Source organism: Anguilla rostrata, chromosome 11 (assembly GCF_018555375.3).
Source record: "Anguilla rostrata isolate EN2019 chromosome 11, ASM1855537v3, whole genome shotgun sequence".
In the NCBI taxonomy this organism is placed as follows: Eukaryota; Metazoa; Chordata; class Actinopteri; order Anguilliformes; family Anguillidae; genus Anguilla; species Anguilla rostrata.
Window position 1 is genome coordinate 13,675,891 of NC_057943.1, and position 24,468 is coordinate 13,700,358.

The 24,468-nt window shown below is 45.7% G+C and overlaps 1 protein-coding gene across 3 annotated transcripts in view; it reads right to left on the reverse strand.

Annotated features, from left to right (window-relative positions):
* Nucleotides 1–242: 242 nt before the first annotated feature.
* The window catches only part of mtcl2 (microtubule crosslinking factor 2), a 42,631-nt gene continuing 18,405 nt past the window's right edge, over nt 243–24,468 (reverse strand). The window contains exons 4-14 of one of the 3 annotated variants that reach the window (XM_064298054.1): nt 19,844–19,906; nt 17,613–18,917; nt 15,556–15,696; nt 13,447–13,584; nt 12,845–13,075; nt 11,529–11,675; nt 10,847–11,014; nt 7,643–7,897; nt 6,050–6,120; nt 4,548–5,949; nt 243–4,230 (exon numbers count right to left, since the gene is read on the reverse strand). In XM_064298054.1, the coding sequence (XP_064154124.1) occupies nt 4,072–4,230; nt 4,548–5,949; nt 6,050–6,120; nt 7,643–7,897; nt 10,847–11,014; nt 11,529–11,675; nt 12,845–13,075; nt 13,447–13,584; nt 15,556–15,696; nt 17,613–18,917; nt 19,844–19,906 (4,080 nt within the window). In that variant the 3' untranslated portion in view covers nt 243–4,071. Of the gene's footprint in view, nt 4,231–4,547; nt 5,950–6,049; nt 6,121–7,642; nt 7,898–10,846; nt 11,015–11,528; nt 11,676–12,844; nt 13,076–13,446; nt 13,585–15,555; nt 15,700–17,612; nt 18,918–19,843; nt 19,907–24,468 lie in introns of all 3 variants that reach the window. The other 2 variants (XM_064298053.1, XM_064298052.1) reach the window with 2 other exon arrangements.

Here is a 24,468-nt window from a genome sequence, read left to right on the forward strand (position 1 = left end):
AATTCTGAGGCATTATCATGTTTATATCCAATGTTTAACATAGAAACGAAAGCTATATTTGGGAAATTTTTCCTTTTTTTTGAGGGTTAACTTTTCTTGCTTAAAAGACTTGATGAATGGAAAGGAATTAGTCCAGTCTCCGCTGTGGTTCTGAGTGATCTTTTCTTACAAGAGATAATATGAGTGTGTGTTTTCCTTCTACTTTAATAGAATAAAATATAATAAGATCACAAAAAGGCCTGTTTTGCTTACAACAAACATTTATTTTTTTTAACAAGGACAAACAGTAAGCAATGAAATTTGAGCTGACAAATCTCATGGTCACAAAGACCTGTCTCCCAGCACAAAAATCCAAACAAAATTCTATTGCATTTTCCCTTTCATTAACTTTTCAAACTCTCCTATTTACAGAAATGTTCATGTCTAACTAGGGAAAGGAACAGTCACCTCTTCAACAATGAACAAGGCTTGAAAATCCTTTTTTTCTATGCAAGGATAGAAAGAGTATAAATAATATGCATTTTTTCTTTCAAGTTACAATATTATGGAAAAAATTTTTTTCTATTTTGCTTTCTCTCTCATTTTAACCCATTAAAAAGAAAGAAAACAAATGCACAGGCAATTTTGCAATAATAATAATTTAGCAAATATTAACAGTTGAAACTAAGAACAGTTCATTTACATATTGCTGCATGTTGTGATGCTCAGCAAGGGGAATGTAGTGGAGGGTGTGATTACAGGGCATGAGGGAGGGAATGAGTGAGGAGCCCATGACCCCTTTGGTCGGACAAACCACACTGGGGAGTGACAGGCCTGTGTGGGGAGGGCTAGGGAGATCTTTCCAGATCAGGAGACACATTCAGTGCCTGTTATGCAGCGAGGCACAGGAGATAGAGAGAGAGATGGAGAAATCAGATTGGCTGTAATCTATGACTCAGAAATCTACGATCAAAACGCATGAGCGGACCAAAGAACTTATTGGCAGATGAGATACAGAGATCTGGACCTGTAATCGTGATCTGAGATCCAAGAGGTGAGACTGACTGCAACTGCCTTCTAGTCTGAGAATGGCAACCTGACCTTGATCTGACCCAATGGCCGCTGTGAGTAACATGCTGAGACAGAGACATCATTATCTCAAGACTCTGCTGGGCACCGGACCTGGCTTATCCACAGAGGCAGCCCTTTGGAGAGCTGTTTTGACTGTGCCCATTAATTGAATTGAATAATTTGGTTTGTGCGTACTTTTACAGATTTCCTGAAGTGAGAGCGATGATGGCTGCACAGCTGAGTATAGTTGCGCTGATTTGGCCGTGGCATTGAATAGGAGTGCTGCATTTCCTGAAATGGGCGGGGCAACACTATACCTAACAAACAGAACAGGTAACTGCCCCAGTAGATGTTTCTATTTGTAAGTCCCCTAGTCAACAAAACATGAAACATGAAAGGAAAACCTGAAGTGTGGAAATTGGTTAAAACAGCAGCAGCATAATAATAATAATAATAATAATAATAATATTCAAATAACTTTCTTTGTAGGTGCAGCTCCCTGTTCATTTTCTGCTTCTAGAGGATGACTGGAGAACCATGTGAAGATTAATGTCAACATTTCCACTTTTCAAGCTGTTACATGTTACATGTTACATCACTTTTGTTTTCAGCACTTTATCGAGCCAGGGAATATGTGGGAGAACATTCAGTAAGTGTCACGCCCAAGGGTTCCGATCGTGCTACCTGCGGTCCAATTCTGTGCTGTTCGCAGCTAGGTCCTGTTCTATTTGAGTATGGTCAGAGCCTACCAGCCTGGGTGGTTGTATTAGGAACTTCCAACCAATAAGACAAACTTTAACAAAGGCACTCACATGACCCTCTAAAGAAATGAAACCTGTTTCAGTCAATAGGCTGCGTACACTTGTCAAGGTGCAGGATCGGAGAGGTAGCCATGGGGAGAGACAGCAGCTGTAGGGCAGGGGGATCCTCTTCATCCCATTCACACTGGCATTTCTTTCCCATAGGTCTGTCCTTTGTGGTGTCGTAACTGAATTAGACATTGACCTCTAATTCACTTATTACACCCTGATAACCAATAACCTCACTTTAGCATGAGAAAGTACATGTAAGTTACAGAAATTTCCTACATACGGAGCATAGGCTGCAGTGACATCGGTAATATGCTCCTGTTTAAGGCATCTGCAAAGAAGTACTCCAGACCCACAATCCGTGTTTTTGCGTGCTAGCATTGAAACAGCGGACATATTTTTTTAAAAAGCTGTTTCTGAGCCATTTAAAAGCACTTATAACATAGTGAAACTTACACTGTTTGTCCAGCACCATCAAGACTGAAGATACAGACAGACACGTCTTTAAAAAAATACCAATAATTTAAATAAAAATAAATCCCTTGTTATCAAAAGAACAGAAAACTTTAGCTTTTCAGACATTTTTTTAAATTAAGAAATTAAAAGTAGTCAATAAATGTAGTCATACCACAAGTCCTTAATGACATAAAGTATTGAAGTATTTTATCCTCTTTGCTTGTGGTGAAAAGCCTTGGCCTTCAAGTTACGTGAGGTTGAAGTGTGCTGTCCTGATCTCACAGGCATGAGAAAGCAAGACATGGACCTTTACCAAAATGGGAGTTGGGGGGTGGAGGTGGGTCCTAGATATCTATTTTCACTTTATGCTACAACTAATGAATATTTTCTGTATTAGTTCTGTGGTGTTCAGTTGCACTGAAGTTCCAGGCAGAATTGTTTTGTGAGGAAGATGAAAATTCTTTCCCCCATGGAATGCTGTTCCCGTAGGAGAGAACGGGGCATGGAAAGAGGGCACAGCCAACGATCTGGTTATAAAACAGCGGGTGGGATGAATGACCTTTACAGAGAACACTGCAAGTGCATTCTGGAATGCTAGGAGAAGGCTGTACGCAGACATTCATGCACGCACGTGCGCACACGCATAAACGGGTAGTATTAAAAAGTCCAAGGAAAGGTTCTCTCTGAAAAGTAGAAAATGGACATCACTGTTATTACTATGAAGTCATTTGGTTGGTGCTTTTATAAAAGAGTGACCTTCAGATCCTGGCAGGGAATCATTTCTGTTGATGGATCTTTTCAAGAGCAAATAGAAGTGGAGCAGTCTCACACCTAGACCTACACAAGGTCATGTGATCAGTATGCTATCTACTGAAACTCATGGGGATTTAAAACAGTTTCAACATGTGAATGACTTTCACCTGCTAAAACTGATTCAGACATACAATCTTTGCATCCTAATCAATACAACATCCTCGATCCAACTAAAATCATTTATCAAAAAAGAACTAAAGAACGTTTGTTTAGGCAGTTTTCAATCGTAAAACAGAAGTTTCATTTGACCTGTGACAAGAATTCAATATCAGCAAGTGGTTCAACGTAACCTACATGTGTAGGCAGGGTGAAAATCTGAGCTGGCCTAGTTCAGCTCAGCGTTTTAAAATGTTGCTGCACAACCAGCTCCAGGATAGTTAAATGGATGTGAATGGGAGCAGAATTAGGTCTCTGATTCGTGCGGCTGAACAGTTTCTGTCACAACTGGGCTGCCCTCCTCTGAATTGCCATCATTCATTCATCAAGAGCAGCTCCCCCTCCTTACGAAGACAGAGGCGGCCAACACGGGATGGTACAGAGACTGACTAGCGTCCAAATAAAAAAAAATCTTCTAGTTTTGCTTACGTCTTCACAATGAGAGCCTGTACAGTACTGTAGATCCAGGATAACGAGAGACTAGTTTTTTTCTGTGCAAATCTATAGAAACAAATAGGTGTTTACAACGTTAGAATACTGCAAACGCAGTAAGTTTACGGTAAAAAAGAGGCGTTCCCTGCAGTGTTCCTCTTCTGCTCTGTATGAAAGTGGGGCTTTGTTGCTTTCTGCTGGTAGCCAGTGGTGGTCCCGGGGGAATCCCGGGGAGTCCTGTATTTCCTTGGCATTGAGTGTGCTGTTGGGTTAGAGTTCCGGGAGGGGGTCCCTCGGCGCCTCTCCTCCCCACCCCGGGGGTCTGCGTGGCTGCGAGTGTGGCAGTGTGCGGAGGTCACTCGGGGACGGGTTCCTCCTTCTCCTTCTCCGGCGTGGAGGAGGGCTCCTGCGGCGGGCGCAGCCGGCACTGGCCCAGGGAGTGGCGCGTGGCGGTGCGCGAGGGCCGCGCGAAGCAGGAGGTCAGCGACTGGGACGCGCAGTCACACGCCGCGTCCTGGGGGGACAGAGGCCATTAATGCATCTATTCACCCTGCCCACGACAGACAACACTTACTATTTCTAAACGCGTGGTGTGATTATGTCAGAATAACAGATGGATAACTTGCTCTCGCATTTTCCTACACAGTTTTGTGAATAGTGTGTTTTAAAAAAAAAACTTTTTACATTTAACTGTTTCAATATCTTGTGTGTGCTGTAGCAAATATCTATGTGAAGGAACAATAAAGTATATCTTACAATACACCCTACATGGTAGGCTGTTTAAGAACTAAACAGTTGAAGCAAGTAAGATAACGATGGGTGGAGACTCACCTCCAGTGGACTGGTGCTCATGTTTGTGTCTCTGGCGTTCGGGTCCTTGTTGGGCAGGCCTGGCTCCTCCCTCAGGCTCTGCTTCATGAACCTCTTGTTGACGATCTTGGTGACGTTGTCGCTGTTGACCAAAGTGGCGACGGCGGGGCACTCCGGCTTGACCTCGTCCGCCGTGCTGCCGACGTCCTTGTGCGGCCTCTCCCCCGCCCCGCCCAGCACGGGGGTGGGCGCCCGGCCGCACACGTTGCGCAAGAACTCCTGGACGATGCCGTACTTGTGTGCGCCGGGCTCGGCGCTGGGCTTGCCGGCGGCCTTGCCGCCACAGGGGCTGACGCCGGCCTCGGCCTTCCAGAGCGACTCCACGCTGCCGGAGTGCTCCACCACGCTGAAGAGGCTGGACAGGCCGTCGTTGAGGCCGCTGAGCACCGGGCTGTCCCGCGTGGTGGTGGAGCGGGCCCAGGCCGAGCCGTTCTGCCCGCGGTGGTGCAGGTTCCACAGGCTGCGGTCCTTGGAGCCGTCCAGCTTGGAGGACGAGGCGGACACCCGGCGCTGCAGCTTGGGGGAGCCGTACTTGGGCGAGCAGCAGGGCCTCTCGATGCGGCTGTGCACCTTCTCCAGGGAGGTGGAGATCTGCCGGGTGCGGGCCGACGCCAGCGAGGAGACCCGGGGGGCCCAGCTCTTGGCGTGCAGGCCGGCCCCTCGGGGCCCTTCCGTCTGGAGCCCCACGCTGACGTACTGCGCCGTCTGCGTCCCGGCGTTGGCCACGCCCACCGTCTGGCTGGCCGTGTCTTTGCACTTCCTCTCCAGGGAGCTGGAGCGGATGGCCTGCCGCACGCAGTTGGTCATCTCCTTCATGTCGTCGCTCAGGTTGCCCGACATCTCCAGGCCGTGGAAGGGTGGGGGGAGGCCGGCCGAGGCGGTGGCGGCCGACCCGTTCTCCAGCAGGTCCCGGTGCTGCTGCGAAAACTTGCACAGCCACCTGTCGTAGGTGCCGGAGTCGGCGTCCTCCGGGACCCCGGCGCCCGCGCCATACCCCGGCTCTGCCTCCTGCTGCCGCCGCTCCATGCGCCGCATGGTGGGCGGGCTGTAGTAGATCCGGATGCCCGTCTTGTCGGGGGCCGTGTAGCTCCTCTGGGCACACGCCTGGCTGAGGTCCAGGCCCGGGAAGCTGCTGCTCATGGTGGGGCAGTCCCAGGTCTTGAAAGGGTCGCCCTTCTCCAGCAAGGCCATCTCGTTGGTCAGGTACTTCCAGTTCTTCTTGCTCAGTTCGCCCAGATCCGTGCGCGCCAGCAGCGTGCCCCGGGCGGCCTTGTCGTTGGTCCCATCGACTTCCTGACCCGGAAACAAGGGGCAGGCGTCCAGAAGACTCTCAAAATCTGACACGGAAGGAATGGATTTGGTCCTACAAAGAAAACAAAAATATTTCAAAATGTATTTACAATTTTAAACATGCATAATGAGCATAGATTTTCGGAGCATTTTTCAAGAAACTGGTATCTCACCCCTGTAAGTTTATTCTGTTTGCATCGGTGCTGGAGGGATTCTCTTTTTCAGGTGATTTCTCATGCAGAGACTGTAAGGAATCTTAATGTTAGTCAAGACGGTTCATTTGCATACCAAATAATTCTGAGTACAACTGTTTACATTGGATGCCATAGCCTTCAGGCCTGCATGACGGCACACAGAAACAATGTTTCTGACTGGGGAACTCATTTTCCCACCAGATGAATCATAAATTCCGCTGCTTCCATGTAATGAACAGGACAACACCAGCTTTGTTTGCAGTGCATTTCGAGGCAAACACATGCTTGTCTTTAACTGATGCTCACAGTGCACTAAAGACGCATTCAGACTCAATCTCGGCCTCGTCCATCTCTTCCATCTTGTTGACCTCTGGCTCTGAGAAGCGTCTCTTGTGCCTGGCCTCGTTATTTCATTTGTTTTGAGGTTTTCTGGAGCGGAGTAAACTGCAGAAAGTCTTTGTGTTTGTTTGGGGGGGGGGGGGGGGGGGGGCAGAGTGGTCTGACCTGAAGGCCAGAAAGGCAGGATTGCCATGCAACCCAAACTTTCCTGTTTTTCAGGAACAGGCGTTAGTCTGAAGGGGATTGAACTAAAGCCAAGCAAAGATACAGGCCAGCCAAACTGGGCAAGGCCATTTCCACGGACCTGCACAGGAAAACAGCGCTGATTACAGCTGATTGTGACATAAAGCAACAGGAAAAAAGGAGTCTGCAGTGTCTGAATTCAGTGCAAGGCCTGTCTGACCTTTCCAATGGGGTCATATGAAAGGCAGATAAGACCTCCATAGCTTGTGACATATATATGGTATGATAGCTGAAAGAAAGAGGAACAGTGGGAATATGTTTCAGAGATCCTCGAACACCATGTGCTTGACAAATTGACTCTTTCGTGAATTTCAGAAAACCAGTGCAGGCATTTTGCTCATTTATAGAGTGCTTTTTCGAGCTGGCAGATGTTCGCCATATGTGCAGGGAACATCCTTGCTTAGGAAACATACGCATTCCTCTTCCTCTCTGACCCTGCAGAGCTGACACATACTAGCTGACTCATTTCTGGCCTCAATCGAGAGAGAACCCAGTGTGCTCTCATTCAGAGGTATGCTCTAGAGATACGTAGACTTCCTGCAGGCTCTAATCCCCCACAGCAACAACTGAGAGATTAGCCTAAATACAGCTGTCACCACTGCGACGGCCACTACTAACTTCCCACTCCGGAAGTCACAAAGTCTACGACTGCAAGGGAGACGAAACCACCAGCTACATGTTACAGAATGACGACACCACAGGGTCTTTCCTGATGACATATCCCCTGCTTTGCAGTTGGAAATTCCATTCCCTTCCCAAAACTAAGATAATTTAGAGGCATATAGGGAAACCCCGGCCTACACAGTAAGAAGGCAAAGAATTTTAAAAGTGAAGAAGCGATGGTGATAGAGGAACAAGAACAGAACAGGTGTACACAGCAGAGAAAAGCCGACGGTATTTAGAGTAATGACACAAGAGGGAGGAGAAAGAGAGCAGATGGAGAAGTGTCTCAGCCCTTGACCCCTGACCCCTGACCCTGGCCGAGCTCACCTTGCTCTGGGCGTCCAGCAGCCGCTGCTCCCACTGCCCGCGCTCCTGGTTGAAGCGCTCCAGCAGCTCCAGCCTCTCGCGGCTCCAGTTGCGCTCGCCGATCTGCAGCTGTTTGGTCAGGTCCATGACGGCGGCGTAGGAGTCCGCCAGGAGGTGCTGGTGCTCCTCGCGCTCCCTCTTCAGCGCCGCTTTCAGGTCCAGAGCCTCCTTCTCCCCGGCCACGCCCGCGCCTGCTTTCCCAGCCTTGGACTCCAGCTGGGGTGAGGAGCGGAGGAAAAAGCATTCTGTGACCGGCCATAAAGCAGGTTTAAGGACACGCGTGTGCAGATAACGTATGGAACCACAGTCTCGTTCGTGCATCCGCAAACAGACAGATACACGGATAATGAAACATTATGACTGCGTGGTTTTAATGCTCTTTTTACACTTTTCCCCCCTTTCCTCTCTAGACCAGCCAAAGCATGTCTATGGTCCACATACAGGATAGCTGTGTCACAGGTAGAATTCAGCCAGCAGGAGGGATTGTGTCGCAGGCATACATCTGCCGTGCAGACTTGAGTCTTCCTCAGTTAGACAGGAAGTCTGCTCATTTCCATGACACAGTAGGCAAATCATACCCAGTGCCAGTGTCTGGGAGATTTAATGAGTACGACAGATGACTCATATGCACAGTCCATATATTATGTAGAGAGGCTAGGAATTAAGAAGTGTAGATATGTTTGTATTTGTAGGGCTTTGCATGATCCTGTTTACAGATGGTGAACACTGCCTTTTCAGTCACTTATCTGTTCTGAGAAACTCTGAAACCAGGTTTATTTTGATACAGAGGGTAACAGTTGCAACTTTGGCTAAACATTATATGGGCATATCAAATTTTATTTCCTATTTAGAAAGGATTTTTTTAGACTAAGGCAAAATGAAAGACGCTTTCTCAAATGCTAACAAACTAACTAACCAACGATGTGTTATCTGGCACAGTGGAGGCCATTGGATGACAAATATTCCTTGGTTTCTGTGGCACAAGAAGTACACACAGCAACCATGGAACGTGAGCCACCCCCCTCAGTACCCACCCCTCCCTTGGTCAGGTCATTAGTATTTATCAGGCTTCAACACTTTATTAGAGGCATTTCCCTGGCAGTGGCCCATCAGTCCTGTATAAGAATGACAGCAGGTTTTGGTCCTCTACAGCTCAGTGGAAAAATTAAATGCCGAACACATCAATTAAGCCATGCATTTTCAACGGTGCATTCAAATAATCTAGAACCACAGCATTCTGTAGTTTGAGATAATGACTTAATCAGAATTTATAGTCATTAAATGGGCACACGTAGCTGCATAAAACTCATAACTCTAACTCGTATTTATTTTATGGCACGTGGTCACTTAGAATGCTATAAAAAAGGGGCACAATTTCCAGTAGCCCATATTGAAGTAGATGATGCTGTTGACAGTCAAGACATATTACTTCCATGTCTGTCATGTGCTTCGGTTATACACCAACATATACCTACAAGCCATTGAACAGGCAAGATGCCACTTGTAGGTTTAATAAAGTACAGATGTAATCTCAGAAAGTAGAAAATATGAAATTCTGGCTTCAAAATGTTGTGATAAGAATCGAGATGTGATATTTAGCAGGAAGATATCAACCTGTATTCAAGAGTAGAGGTCATTCTAAAAGCATGCACATATTCTAGACAGCTCAGCATATCATATTTATATTTTAAATCCCCTTTTTGGTACAGAAGCCACAATTAATTATACAATGACAAATTGATCTCACTTAGCTGTGCATAACCTCAGTGTAGCACACATTTCAGCTCCCTTTTAAATATGCCGTCATGGCCTTAGTGCATTTCAGCCAGGAACAAAATTAATCTCAGGTTCCCTGACACTTGTTTACAATAAAAAGGTAAATGACATTGTGACAAAGCAGTGACATCTAAACAGCATCAAATGGCAACTATAATAACCCTCATTTTCTCTCTCTCCCTCTCTCTCTCTTTCTCTTTCTCTCTCTCTCGCTCTCTCTTTATTTCTCTTGGCACAACAAAGCCCTCCTCAGAAACAAAAAGCAAAACTGTGAGGTGGGTGCCAGGAAGGGGGGGGGGGGAGGTTTGACATAGAGCCCAGTCTGCTGCTGTAAATTTCTCCCATGTTGTGGCGGCGCCCTGCTGGGGCACCGTTCACTGGCGGGCATTTAACGCTGGCCTTTAAGACAGCTATCTGACAGCTCAAATAAAACACAGCCCCCCCCCCCCCCAGCCCCCACTGCCCGTGCCCTGTTATCTAGCTTTGAACAGAGAACAGCTCCATTCAGTGTGTCACCCCACCCCTGATTAAACTCATTACTGCAACCTAACTTGGTGGCTTAGAGGAGCAGATATTAAAGCCATCCTTCAATGTCGGCACATTTCTGAGAAGTCCACAGGAGGTTTAATGGCAAGCAAAAAGCAGAGAATGAAATAAGTTGTAGATGTATCCACACTTAAAACTACCATTACGCGATGTTAAAGGATGTCAAGTGATTAACTCTAAAATTATTCAATATGCATTAAGTCGCATTGCCATTTAACTTAAATGAACATTGTGAATGGGCTATATTAGGGGCACTGCCTTGCGGAATGGAGGGAATGAGCTATCTACCATCTCTCTGAACATATTTTATTGGTAGTGTTACAGTGCATGTCTTTAAACTCAACAAACAAAACATAAATATCTGTTAAAGATGCATACCTGGCAGGGGAGTGTATGGGGGTAAAATGAACATTGCAAAAAAAGAGTTATGCTAATGTAATGACTTTACTGTTATACGCTAATACTGAGGGAATGTGGAATGTATGTAAACCTCTACAGACATATGAGTTATGGTCTGTATATGTGATGGAACAGCTTGTAGGACAAAACAGCTCACCTTTATTTTATTAATTATTTAAAAAGAACAAGTACAAAGAACTTTAGCAGTTCCAAAGGCAGCGACCAATGCATTTTATGCACGTTATAGCTAAAGCTAATTTCCAAAATTAGTCCCTTGACGGCATTGGAAATGTAAACTGTATAAACAATTTAAGGGTGGAGAATCATGCTTTCGTTAAGAAGTGAATAAATGTCAGCTGCGGGACATTTCACTATGAAAAATGGCAAATGGTTTACTGGTTTAACGATGTACACTGCAAACATATAAAGGGAGAAGAAGCTCACCTGTGTGATGTGACTTTTGAGTTCGGTCCGCTCCACTTCCCAGGAGGCCTTGGCACGGGCGAACTGCTGGGTGAGCTCCTGTGAGCCCTGGCGCTCCTCCCGCATCTCAGCGCTCAGGTCCTGCAGTGCCCCCTTCAGGTCCGCCAGGGTGCTGCTCACACCGCTAGTCTGGAGGATTATGGCGGACACGGGGAGGGGTTTCTGTTAACTTTCATCATTCATCATTCTACATTGGAAACAGTGGGCGCGGTTCCTGTTGGCTTTAACCATTCTCTAGGGACAGGTTTTAGATGTTTCAGTTGGCTCTGACCATTTGACACTGGGGACATGGGGAGAGGCTTCACTAAAACAGATGGATATTAGTAAGACTGTGGGGGAGGTGGTTGAGTAAGCTTTGAACATTGTACATCTCAGCTGTGCTTTACCCCTTAAAGCTCAGTTCGAAAATGTCTTTTGGTTGTGATCACTTAACCACCAACTATGCCAAAGCTCAAAGAGGAAGAAATGGCATGTGAGTACTTACTAGGAATCCCTTTAACAATGTAAATGAGTTTGAATGCTTAAAGAAACCACAGCTTTCACGCAAAACTGACACTTACATTTGAAATACAGCCATTAAACTTCACCTTTAAATAACCTTTCCACTTTGAGTAATGGCTGTTAATTGGTCTACTGTGTGTACCTGCTTGTAGGTCTTCTCCAGGAAGCAGTGTTCTTTGGCTAAGGGACTCTGGGACTGCTCTTCTGCAGTGGATGTCTTATTGTCCCCTTGATGGGTGGCAAGCCCCTCCTCTTCCAACAGAAGGTAGAGATCCTTCACACTGGTCACCTGGCGGGTAGAGGGGGACCCCATCGTGCAAAGACTCAATAACTCAGTCACTTCAGCTGTTAGTATCACTGCCTGTCATGCTTTCTGTGAGACTGGCAGTATGAAAGGCCATTCAGTTTCACTGTTGTTTTCGGGTTCATATAATGTAATGGTTGCTATTTAATCAACAGCATGGCCATAACGTTGTGTGATATAACACAGCATTTCTACACAGAATAAAGCCTCCTTTAAGAACCCAATCCAGCATTTTTTATTCATTTTAAACTATGGCGGGAGCATAAACAATTTTATGGCAGGAGCATAAACAAAAACCATATTTGAAAAATAAAAAAATAAAAAAACCTCCCAAAATCTGATAGCTACTTTAATAGAGCACTGAGAAAAGTACCTCAGGACATGTGATATAGGGCCACCTTAACAATTCATTAGCATAAATATTTAATTAGCAGGAACATGGGACAAGTATATAGACACATGCACATTATTAACTTTCAAGAAACCACCCACATGACATCAGTCAAATGCAGAAAAGGAGGACACCAGCAATTTGAGTGAGGAGGCAGAAGCTAGGTGATCTGCAGTATGCTCCCACAATCCCTCATAGAGACAAATGCTGTGAGAAAACAACACTGCCACACACGAATGTGCCACTGAAGAATAGCCAGATAATTTGCATTTTAGACTTTTAAAGTCTATTAAAATAACCTGCTTTCGCAAATGTATAAAAATACAAATTTAGATATTTCTTCAAATTTATTCATGAGCATCTTACTCTAAGTCAACAAACTAAATCCATGGCTGACGAGGAATGAGGTTTTGGAAAAGTATGAAAGCACACCTGTGCTGGATGAGCAAATGGAGGGAGACATTTATGTCTGCATTAAGTGCTGCTGAACATTGCGCGCTGACATTTGAGTACTAGCAAGACCGGGGCTGTTCTTTCTCCTCAGCACATTATTACAAAGGTCATGCTTGACTGGCCCAGTTCCTGAACTACAAGCTTATCGTGCTATTTCCTGTACATAATTCTTGAGAATAAAGTCATGTAGCAAAGCAGGATTTGGTTTAGATTAGTTCCTGCTAATAAAAAAATATGTGTTAAATGACTAATCATTTCTGAACCATCATGAGTAGGCCTGTAATGCCCTGGTGTTTTTTCCTAGTTGTACCTCCAGGATGTCCTTGCCCTCCCCATCCAGCTTCTTTCCCAGCCTCCACTGCTTCAGGAACCAGCGCAGCTTCAGGCTGAGCAGCAGCAGGCTCTGCTTCAGCTGCTGGGACTCCTGCACCATCAGGTTCCTCTCCTGGCTCCAGAACTTCTGCTGCAGCCGTGTCTGCAGACTCAGGCTCTGCAGCTGGAAGTCCCGCCTCACCAGGGCCTTCTGGTGCTCTTCCTGAAGCTGAGACAGTGGGTGGGGGAGGAGCAGATGAAGAGAGAAAGAGGGAGAGAGACAGTGAGAGAGAGAAAGAGAAAGCAAGAGCCCTATATGTCCTCAAAGTAGAGAAAATGGGCTCTGAATTTGACAGCCTCTCACAGGTAGACAGGCTACCATTCTTTGTGAGCGATAGCAATGCGTGACATCGCTGGCAGTGCAGTACGCTATCGCAAGACAGTCATCATTCATTGTTATTTTTTTGGAATATGCTTTGGCTACTTATGTGTGCACTTGTCATGCCAGAGAAAACATCCTTGCCTTTATGTTATTATTCAATGTCCACTTTAACCAAACCAAAGCTGTGCCCCTGCTATGTAAGTGTGTGGCACTTTTACCTGCATCAGCTTTTGGGAAGAGCTCTGGCAGTCCTCCCTGTAGGCCTGTCTCTCCTGGGACAGCTGCTCCTGCGCCCCCTGTGCCTTCTCCCTGGCCTCAGACAGCAGGGCCTGCAGTTCCAGGATCTCCTCAGGCTGCTGGAGAGAGGGGATGGAGAGGGTTGAACATACCGCACATGAGCCAGGCACACTTCATAAGCCTTTTCTTATCATCTCTGTTCTTACATTCAAATAATTCCCATCCTTTCACTGACAGGCATGCACCACTGTCACTGCATCTCTTGCTCCACCCACACAGGGCACCACCAATAGGCTGAGAGCTGGCTCTCATGGCTTGAATTATACTGAGGGAGAACAAAAAATCTCCATTTTCTTTCTTTCCCCATTTCTTTGTGGAAGCCCCTTAATGTGAAAATGTAAGCCAACTACTGGGCACCCGAGAAATTGGGGAGGTGGAGTTTAGAAAAGGCATAATCTGCATATGAAGGACTCTGAGGGTTTAAAACTGTAAAAGTTTGTGAGGGGAAGGGAATCAAATTAGAACCGCTCTTTAACTTCAGAATCTGCAGCATAATGGCACTAGCAGTTCTGGAGTTTTAATGCCATTTTGAAGAACACTATAATATTAAGGGTAAGCTTTATGACTTGTGCTCAGCAGTTCTTGCATTGATGTTCCTTCAGATTTCCATGAAGAAAGGAGTGCAAAAAGAAGAAAACATCCAACCTGTTCCTACTTGGGTTTATGCAGCAATGGGAAAATAAACAGAGCTTGCAATTGAATCATGGCGAGAAAATACATGCTGGAGAATAAGCTTCTTATAAGCTGCCCAGTACTGATGGCCAGGTTCAGTTGACAATATGCTACCTAGTGTAGTGAAGAATTGATTTATTCTCAAGCTTTTTAAGGTCAGCATTACTATGTATCGAGCACCTTCTCCACCAGTGCTTCCCTTTCTGAGTGGTTCTTGAATTGAATTTCTCTTGTGGGAAGTGCTAGAGGGAAATGGGATCTACGGGAGGGAATGCTTCAAAAATGCTCTTAAAAGGATTCCCCATTTCCTTATGACATTATACAAAGCAATCTTCATTGCTTCATGATGATACAGGAACCATTTGGAAAACAGTTGCAAAACATCTGCTTCGTGGTAGCTCGCACACAACAGAAGTTACTGACTGGGAGTTCTGAGAGCATGAGGACCCAAAGGTTAATGCATCACAGTCAGCATGTGACACTGTTGCCTGGCAACCACCCAGCTTGAGCACCTCTCTTCCACTGCAGGGCAGCATCACTGATCACCAACTGACTGAGGACACCGGAAACAAAGTAAAAAAAAGTATACACCCACAGTAATCTGTCAAGTGTCCAGTGTGATTCCAGCCATGTCTGGATTTGGGGAGCACAGAGTAGATTCATGGTGCCACTCAGGAATAAGATGTACTGAAGCTTAAAATTACCAGTCTCCGTCTTCCTTTGTCAAGATAAACTCCTAACCTCTCCAACAGACAACGTAATGTGAAATTGAAAAGCTTTGTCTTTATTAAAATGTATCTGTAATGTGAATGTCTTTCAATGGCTTCACAAGTCTTTCCAAATGTTGCAGTTTCAGCAAAAAAGATGTAAAAAGTCAAAATATTTCAGTACATTACTATACTGTTGAATTAATACAGGTAGGCGACCTTATATGACATTGACATAGTAGTCAAAGATAAGAACATTAATTGAAGTGGTGTTGAAACTCATGGCTCCAGAAAGTTTTTCCTTTATCTTTTCCTATAAAAAACAACACAGGAACATCCTGTGGCAGGAGGCAGTGCTATTGTGTTTCTTGAGCCTCACTGCTTTTGCAGGCTTCCTATTAGAGCCTGCGTTGCCACAGAGACTCAATAATGAAACGCTGAATAAACAAAACAGACGCCACTTCCTTAATTCCAGCTGGTGATGTCATCATGTTTCCACTTCTGTGATGTGAGCGTGATTTTAACACAGCGGTTGAAATGGGAATGATAGGAAGGAGCACGTTTCAGATCTCAGATTTGTTTGAGAAGTTAATCCCCAGCGGGTGGGTTGTTTGGGGGGGGGGGGGTACTATGAAGTAGGCTACACCGTACCTCGGCCGTGTCTGTGTCCTTCCCGTCCTGTCCGTGCGTCTCTTGGGCTTTATTGCTGTCCTCGTTGCTGCCCGCCTCTGCCTTGTCCAGGTACGCTTCCTGACCTTTGCCCTGCTGCTCTGATTGGTCCCTAAATTCGGGCTGCTGCATGCATGCATGGGCAAGTTAATGAAAACAAAACAAAGGATAAAGAGAGGAAAACACAGACAGAGAAGGGGGCATATAGGAGAAGAGGAGGAAGAGAGGAGTGGTTGTAGGGGTGTTATAAGGGTCGAAGTTTGAGGATTGAAGAAGTGGGGAGCACAAAGGATACAGTAAAAAAAAGGGAGGGACGGATTCGAAAACAAAAGAAGACAAAAACACAAAAATGGTTTTTGTAAAAGCACTGAAAACTCACAAGACAAAGAAAAGTATGTAAAGGAAAAACAGCTTTGTCACAGTGGCATGAGACAGCGTGGAAAACAAAACCAAAACAACAATGAGGAACAAGAGCAAAGGCTGGAGAGGAGGAGACGGGGAAAGGGGGAAGAGAAGAATCAAAGAGAACAGAAGAAGAAAGAGGAAAAAGAAGGGGAAGAAACATGTGCAGAAATCACCGGTCATGGTGCCCATGCAGTGAGAGAGAGAGGGAGGGGTGTGAGCGGGGGCGGGGGCAGGCACTCCGGGAAGCCGGATTCTAATGGAGTCTTGTTCTAACCATAGATACACAAGCACTAGTCTGGTCTAAATTTCTTCAAAAACCTTATCAAATATACCATTCTGAATGGACAAGACACACGGCATAGATACCTGTGCACTAGCATATGTCCTCAAATTAAGCCCTGCTTTCTGAAACCCTGCCTCGCTGAGAGAGACTACAGCCAGGCATGTGACTTAAGATTCCCCACTATAGTAAGCACTGGCACGGCCAGGATGCAATCCAGACCACAGAACATGCCACTGTACTGAGAACACCCGCTATATGTGCTTGGCACTTGGCAAATGCATTCTGTCATTACTTTTAATACTTTTACAGCGAGAATGAATTTCAGCCATTTTAACAAGCCGCTACGTTGGCAGAGGGCAGCTGGACGATATACACGCAGCAGACTTCCCTAATGCTAATGTGGACTGAGACTTCATTGATCTACCAAGGGCTTCCAAAACTCAGTCCTGGGTCCCTTAATACGTGGAATGGGCTGTAAACTGATCTCTAACAACCATTTTCATTGACCTGACCCATAAAGCCCCATTACCAGTCACAAATAGATATCTGTGCCATGAGGACCCCATATAAACCATATATCTACTGACTTGGATGAGTTCTCAGACAACTAAGGACTAATCTCTGCTGCGCTGTGGTCTCTGGCAATCCCGTTTGAAAAGGCATTATGATTTCAATTATCAGAATTCTATGCTCTGTAAAAATCTTTTCAAATACAAAATCTCGGAGGGCTTTTGATGTGTGTTTTTAATTACAGAATGAGAATAAGCATCCACAAGGGCTGGGTGGTGGAAAGGGTTTCCAGGACCAAATTTGGAAAGCCCTATTCTGTCCTGGGTAACCTGGGTAGTCCCTCTTCAAAACTGTGTTTACGTAGCCATTGCTTCATTGCTGTACTACAGATACAATTGATGGAGTGCACAGCGTAACTGCTTACACATGTCCTGATACACAAGTGTATTTTAATAGGCTGCATTAAACTGGCCACAAAAACATTGTGTAATCGTATTATAATTTTATCAATATGCTAATTTGGACTAATTGATAAATAACCCTGTTGAGTTTCTGTTAAGCAGTTTTACGGTTCTGCCTGTAACAATACATAATGCTTTAATTTTACACAGTTAAAATGAACACTCCATTAGAGACTCGACTTCCATCGTGTTTAATTAGCATGCAGACTACCTGCTTTCTTTCTTTGGTAAAGTGTTCTTTTTGGAAAGGGGGATATTAGTCAGCCTTAGAATGATATATAAAGCCAAGGAGCAAAAATAAATAGCTGCAAAGGGAATTATATAAATCTAAAACAAAAGAAAAAGAAAATAGCAAATGCAGAAGCTAACGGTGCTCGTACCTTCTGGTCAGCTGGAGATTCTTTGTCCTGCTCGTCGAGAGTACCAGGCTGTGGCTCTGAGGATCCGGGGCCCACAAAACTCCCAGATTCAGAGAGCAGAGGCAAGGGTGAGGCCCCCTCCACCTGCTCCCTCCCAGAGCCTCCCAGGCTCTCCACCCTCTCCACGAAGGAGAGAAGCTGTGTCTGCAGGGCACTCAGCCGGCTGTTCAGGGCCTCCACCAGGGGTAGGTCGGTGGGCGGGTCCGGGCCCTTGTCTGGGCAGCTTTGCTCGGCAGCCTCGTTGGGGGATGAGGAGGCCGGAGAGACCTTGCGGTAGGGGGAGGACGAGAGGCAGTTGGAGTCGGGAGCCGTGATCAGCTGGATGGCGGTGTTGATGAGCCGCGCTTGATCCCGCAAGGCCAGGAGGGCCTCGTAGTCCTTCAGCTTCCGGCACTGGGCAGCGCTCTCCGGGTGGGCGTGGCTGCCTTTAACCTCACTGCCTGCAGGCTTTTTCTCCTGCTCATCCAGGAGGTCGTTCTCACCCCCCACGGGCCCCTCGCGGCGGATCTGGCTCGGCACACACTCGGCGGAGTCGCCGGCCTCGGCGTCCGTCTCCATGGCGAGGCGGGAGTGGTGGTAGGAGGCGAGGTCGCAGCGCTGCAGGTTGGACAGCAGGACGCGGTTCTCGTACTGGAGCTTCTTCACCTTGCCGCTGAGATCACCGATCTGCAGCCGCGCGTTGAGCAGCTCCTCCTGGGAGGCCTCGCTCAGCACCGAGCAGCTGTCCTCGGAGAGGGCGGTCGAGTCCAGCTCGGGGTCCTGCTCCGACTTGTAGCGGTTGAGCTCGTTCATCAACAGCTTGTTCTGCTCCTCCATCTCCAGCAGGGAGCGCCGCAGCAGGTCGGCCTCCTCCTCCACAAACTGCAGGTGCCTCTGAAGCTCAGTCATGTTCTCGGCCACGGCCCCGCCCCCGGCCAGCACCAGGGGCCCCGTCCCCCCGGGCAGCTCCTGGCACTTCATCTCGTCCATCTCGGCCCGGAGCCCCCGGTTCTCCACCTCCAGCTCCACGATCCGCCGGCTCAGCAGGTTGGCCTCCTCCTCCACCAGCTTCAGGTGGACCTTGACCTCCGCCTCGCGGGTGTGCGGGGAGTCGGCCACCTCCTCCACGGACAGGGAGGCGTCCACCTCGCCATACAGGGAGCGGTACTTGGCCAGCTCCTCCCGCATGCTCTCGCTGTCCTTGGCCATCTTGGTCAGTTTCTTGCACATGAGGGCCGACTCCTCCTTGGCAAAGTGCAGCTGGCATTTTAGGTCTGAACTGTCCTCCTGAGAAAGAAAAACATGCCATTACTGACCCTATCCTACAGACATACAAGTTATACCAATGACACTAATTCTAATTCAATGGCTCTGACACTCAGCAGAGTGGGGAAAGACGAAGTCAGAGACCAGATATGCAACGGGATGCCTGGCTTAACATTAAAAGTTCCCGTCTAAGAAAGGAACTCACAAATATTAATTGAAGCCTTCGGTAATCTTTGTACTTAAATCACTAAAGCTGCAATGTCAGTCATCCAGAATCGAAAGGCATTTTCACAACATGTGAAATGAATGCTCAATACTATTTAGATGCAGGGGGTGTCCTTTTCTGTAAAGTTTGCTGAGAACCCAACTCTTTAGCAGTAAAGTACACAAAGTTCTGGGACTAGTCTTAGAAAAGAAATGGCTTTTGACAGCAGTGCTGTGAGCGGCATGAGGAGTGGATCACAGTACACTATTTCAGGTGCAACATTTGAACAAGCTCTCCTGACTTTCACAGGGGACTTTCAACAAAGATCTGTGAAGTGGGTGTCTCAATACAAGCAAGCAGGAGAGTGTTCACTTGGGAAACTCTACTTGGGTTATTTTCATCACACCAGTGATTCCGTAGATGCAATTAAAAAAAAACTCTGAATCACAAATCCTAATGAAACATGAAACCAATATGGTCTGTTGGCAGTGGTTCATTCAAAGAACCACCCATCCCAAAGCCAAGAGGGTTAAGACCACAAATTTGCCACTGTCATGTTATAGTGAGAAAAGAAATCAATTGGATGCTAAAACGTCTATGTTAAAGTTGAATCAATATCAGAGTCTCGCAGGAAACAGCTGAGGTGCCCAGAAGTTCCTGAGCAATTCTTTCATTGATTCACTGGGACTCGCCACACCATTGTTCTTTAGCCTGATAATAAACCTTCCAGGGTGTACATTACCTGAGCAGAGAGCTTCTTGTCTGGTTTGCTGGACTGCCGGGCTCCCCTCTTCTTCAGAGAATTCTATTAAAAAAAAGGAGAAGTAGTGTTTGAAAAGGCAATAACCACAGTAGGTCAACAAACCTGGCAGGATGAGCTGATATTTCCGGAAATATCGATACGGTTACACATGTGAAATTGCCTGCACCTTGAAATGAGAAAGGAAGAACACTATTAACCGTAGTCAAACAATGGAGGGAAAGATGTGCTATGACAGCGAGCAAACCCCCCTCCCCCACAAACCTCTTTCATTTCATTATATCCCTCATGATTTATGATTCTCCCCCTTTAGGGATATTAGGGAGCACACAAATACTGCAAAATGGGACAGCACACACTATAACCTAGCTCTCAGAGCCATTTCCATGGCAACTAGTCTAAATGACTGAAAAGAGAGATGCAATACAGTTCATTGAATACAACAACAAACAAGAGCCTGTTCTGCTGACATGGTCAGAGTAGAATATGGTCTCCATCCAGAGGCAATTTGCAGTGGACTTTCGCGGGAAAAACGGCTGAAGGATAACTAGATTGGACTTAAAGCCATGCTGTCGCAGTACACAAGACTGTGTCCAATGAAATTCCCATCCCATTTCTGTTTGCTGATGACATCCTGCAGTTTAGCTGTGGTCTAAAGGCTTTTAATAGTCCTGTACCTCAACTGAAATCAAAGAGACTGAACTCAGTGATAATGGAGGTATTGATTTTAAAATGACCCATTTTCTAACCTTTTTTTGTTTGTTTTGCTTTAGGGAATGAGGACTACAGGACTTCCCCATTTCCATAACTGACACCACCATTAAAATCTTGACAGAACAGATGCAGTATATGTTCATACTGTAAGCACACAGAGGTTGTTTCCTCATTTCTCGACTCTCCCTTCTTCATTGTCTCTCTCCCTCTCCCTAAATGCAAGCATGCCTATCCCACAGAGCTCTGTCTCAGAGCCAGGCTGATGCAATCGCTGCCAGGCCGTTATGTGCTTCTGTTCTGCCAGGCACATGGACGGGCACACACTTGCAGAAGAAACTTCAAACAGCATACTGAATGCAGTCCTGGGTGAGGCTGCTGGTGGATAGATTAACCTACAGTATTACAAGGATTAATCAATCAAATGTGTCATACCTAGAACAGCATCACATGCCTCTTTGCAGGTAACTGTTTCAACGCCTTCAGCAGCCATCTTTTCCCCCTGCATCACTTTCTCTGATTAATTCAGTTTCTATCACCCATTGAGCCTGCCATGCCCTTCCCCCATACCCTAGCACACCTTTGAAGCCACAGCGGTTTGGTGTTACCTGTACTTATACTTGATCTGCCTCAGCTGTAAAGCCAGAACTCAGTCAGTAGATAATCTCTGGATTTCTCTGTTATGTGAAAGGCAAGTGCGAAGACGAGACGAACAGGCCCGCCGGCTAGCCCTTGCTTGATTTGAATTACAAAATGCAGCTGTACTATAAACAGGAAATGGGGACATTGCAAAATTCGCTATGGAAGAAAGGTAATCCTGCTATTCTTGTTTCAACATCTAAATTCAAGAACATGCCCCCACATGAACGCGCAACTTACACAACGAAGTTAACGTGCCAACTGTGTCACCTGGTGTAGGCCTGTTGTTCTCAAACACTGCCCTGGGGTATCACTGTGTGTGCTCGTTTTCGTTCCAATCACGATTACAATCCCAGAATTTTAAAAAGCAAATTTTTCTTGATAACGCTGTACAAGTTTGGAGGGATTATTTACCCTCTTAAACCACATTATGTCAGAAACAGCTATACATGCCATGAAGAATAAAAATCCCATATTCACATTGTGCTCTATTGCAAAGGTTTACATAAAGAACAGTAAAAAAAAGGTTTCAACTGATCATATTAAAGACTGATAAGAATCAAAAGGTTCCTAATTGATGAAAGTGTGGACACACAGCCACTAAAACTAACCATTTTGCACATAAAAATCTGAAGGCAAAGCAAATGATAACAAGCCAAAGCTGCACTGCATTAATACGTTTAAGGGAAAAAACATGAAAGCACTAAAACACATGTTCACCTGTTCAGCAACCTAATCAAGAGCCTATTTATTCACCTCAGTCTTTAATTTGATCACCTCCTTTTATGACAGCAATTTCTGACATGAAGTGGTTTAAGAGTAAAATAATCCCTTCAAACATGCAAAGCACCTAATCAAGAAAAATCAACAGCTTGCTAAAATTCTGGCGATTGCAAATGTGGTTGGAACGAAAACCAGCATACCGAATTGAGAACCACTAGTGTAGGTTGCGGGTAACAAGAATAGTCAAAAAATGTGCATGATTTTATATCGACAACCAAGAAAGCTAAATATTAATAAATAAAAGTTTAACTGGGAAAACTACAAATTACTGTAGAAAGCTTGGTTCTAATACATCAGGCAAGGGAAATCATTGGAAACATAATTTGAGTTACCTGTTCCACAGAATTCCATGCCTGGGCAAAAGAAGCTATGCAAACCACTTCATACAAAGTGGTAGAAATACCTGTATGAGTCTATCGATGAAGACAGGCACAGATGAGCAGTTTCTGACAATATTATTCTGTTACAGTAATCAACGTGGGAACTGCTATTCTGCTATTTGTATGGGTGTGTGTGTGTGTGTACTTTCAAGTGTAGCAACATTATTAACTCGTAGGGTGGCCTTCTAGGAAGCAACAAAGCATTAAATCATTATCCAGTTGAAGAGGATCCGGTTGGGACTGGAAGCTTGGAGAGGAGAGAGAAGACAATGCCCGAGAAGCAGAGCGACTCGCAGAGAGTACAAGCCTCCACCCGGATGTATTGTTGCAGGATTATTGGGAAAACAAAACATATTCAGAACTGATTTTGTTCATTAGTGCCCTGAATGCACAGCTATGCACACCATTGTTTATCATTGCATTTAGTTTTATTACTTTCTTTGTGCTGGTTCTACGAAACCCTGCAGCAGATAATGAGAGAGAAAGGGGGAAGGAGGGAGCAAGGCAGAGCAAGTGGGGGGGGGCAGGACAGGGGAGGAGGGAAGGCTTGGGGTAAGATGTGCTGACTCTGCTGGATGGGGAATTAATGGTGCAGTGGGTCTCTAGTGCTACAGAAAGATGGGGTCACAACCCAGAAAAAATAAGTTATGTGCCTTTATTAATGAATCTGTCATACACTAAGACAACAGACAAGACTCTGGAATCTTAAAAAGTCTAAACTGGATAAATGTCACATAAATTTGAAATTTGTCTGTAGTCAATGAAAAAAGCAGGTTTACCTTAAACTATTTCATTATCAAATGCAGCATATTACAGGTACGTTCTCAATTTAACAGACCGCTTTATATCAAAATTAATTAAAAAAAGGTTTGGACTCATCAGTTTTCAGTAGGATTCACACAGTGTGAATCTAGCAACTGTTCCTTGCCCGGTCTGATGGACAGTTCAGACCGTGGGGCTCTCCACCGGGTGTGCGTGTGCAAGTGAGCCTGGGGATTGTGCATGCCTGCATGCGCGCGTGTGTGTGTATGGGGCGGGGGGGTCTGAGGGGCACTGAGACCCCCTCCATTTTCCCCATCAACAGCCAGCTTCCACAGTATGATTTAAAGATACAGGCACTCTGTACAACACATCTTCAGGGATTCTGTTTCTAATCCAAATGCAAGTCAAATGAGACTGGATTATTAACTAAAAGCTACATGAGGAATATTGACTGGTGTTGCAAAAAGATTCTGATAAAACAACAATGATTATCAATTCAGGGTGCAGAGAAGCCAAACCACAAGCGGCTGGCAAGAAGAAGCGACAAAGCAGTGACAAAGAGATGATTCCTGTGGGGGATGAGTGCGGAGAGAAAGAGTGGCGTTTAAACAGGATGGATTGATCCTCAAGACGGCAACAGACTCAGATGCAAGCAAGGCTGCGTCGCCCATTATCTGACAACCGCTACCGCAGACCATAATAGGTTACCATGACAACCGCTTCTGTCCCAAGTTACTGGGCTGCGAACGGTGGAAGCGGATGGAACAAATTGGTGAATAGGAAGAAAAGGGAAAAACAGGAAATAGAAAACCCTTGAAATCCACTGGAAGCGGGAGAGTTCCTCTCTTCAAACCAAGTGGATAAAATGACTGAAGAAATTACTCCACTCTCGCTTTTGCAAAGAAGCATGATTAGCAAATGGGAATATTTGCATAACCATCCAAAAAACATCCAAGCCTATATGTGTGTATGTGTTTGCGTGTGTGTGTGTGTACGTCCATTTGTGCATGTGTGTGTGTGTGTGTTTGTGAGACAAAAACATTTATGAAGGCCAATCATCCAAGCTAAAATCTACAGAACAGAACTAACAGCAGAAAAGTGATGCTGAAACAGAGGACGGTTTCACCCACCATCAACTCATCACCGGAATCTCAGGTTTCCATTGCCCTCTCCATGGAGGCTGCTGATTCGCTAACATCTGAACCTTACAGGCTACCCTTCTCTACCCCTCCCCCACTGAAGCACACCTGAGCTGATGGCAACTGTTGCCATGGGCAGCCTCCATGTGTTTATAAGAGCACGCACACATATGCAAAGACAGACATATGCATG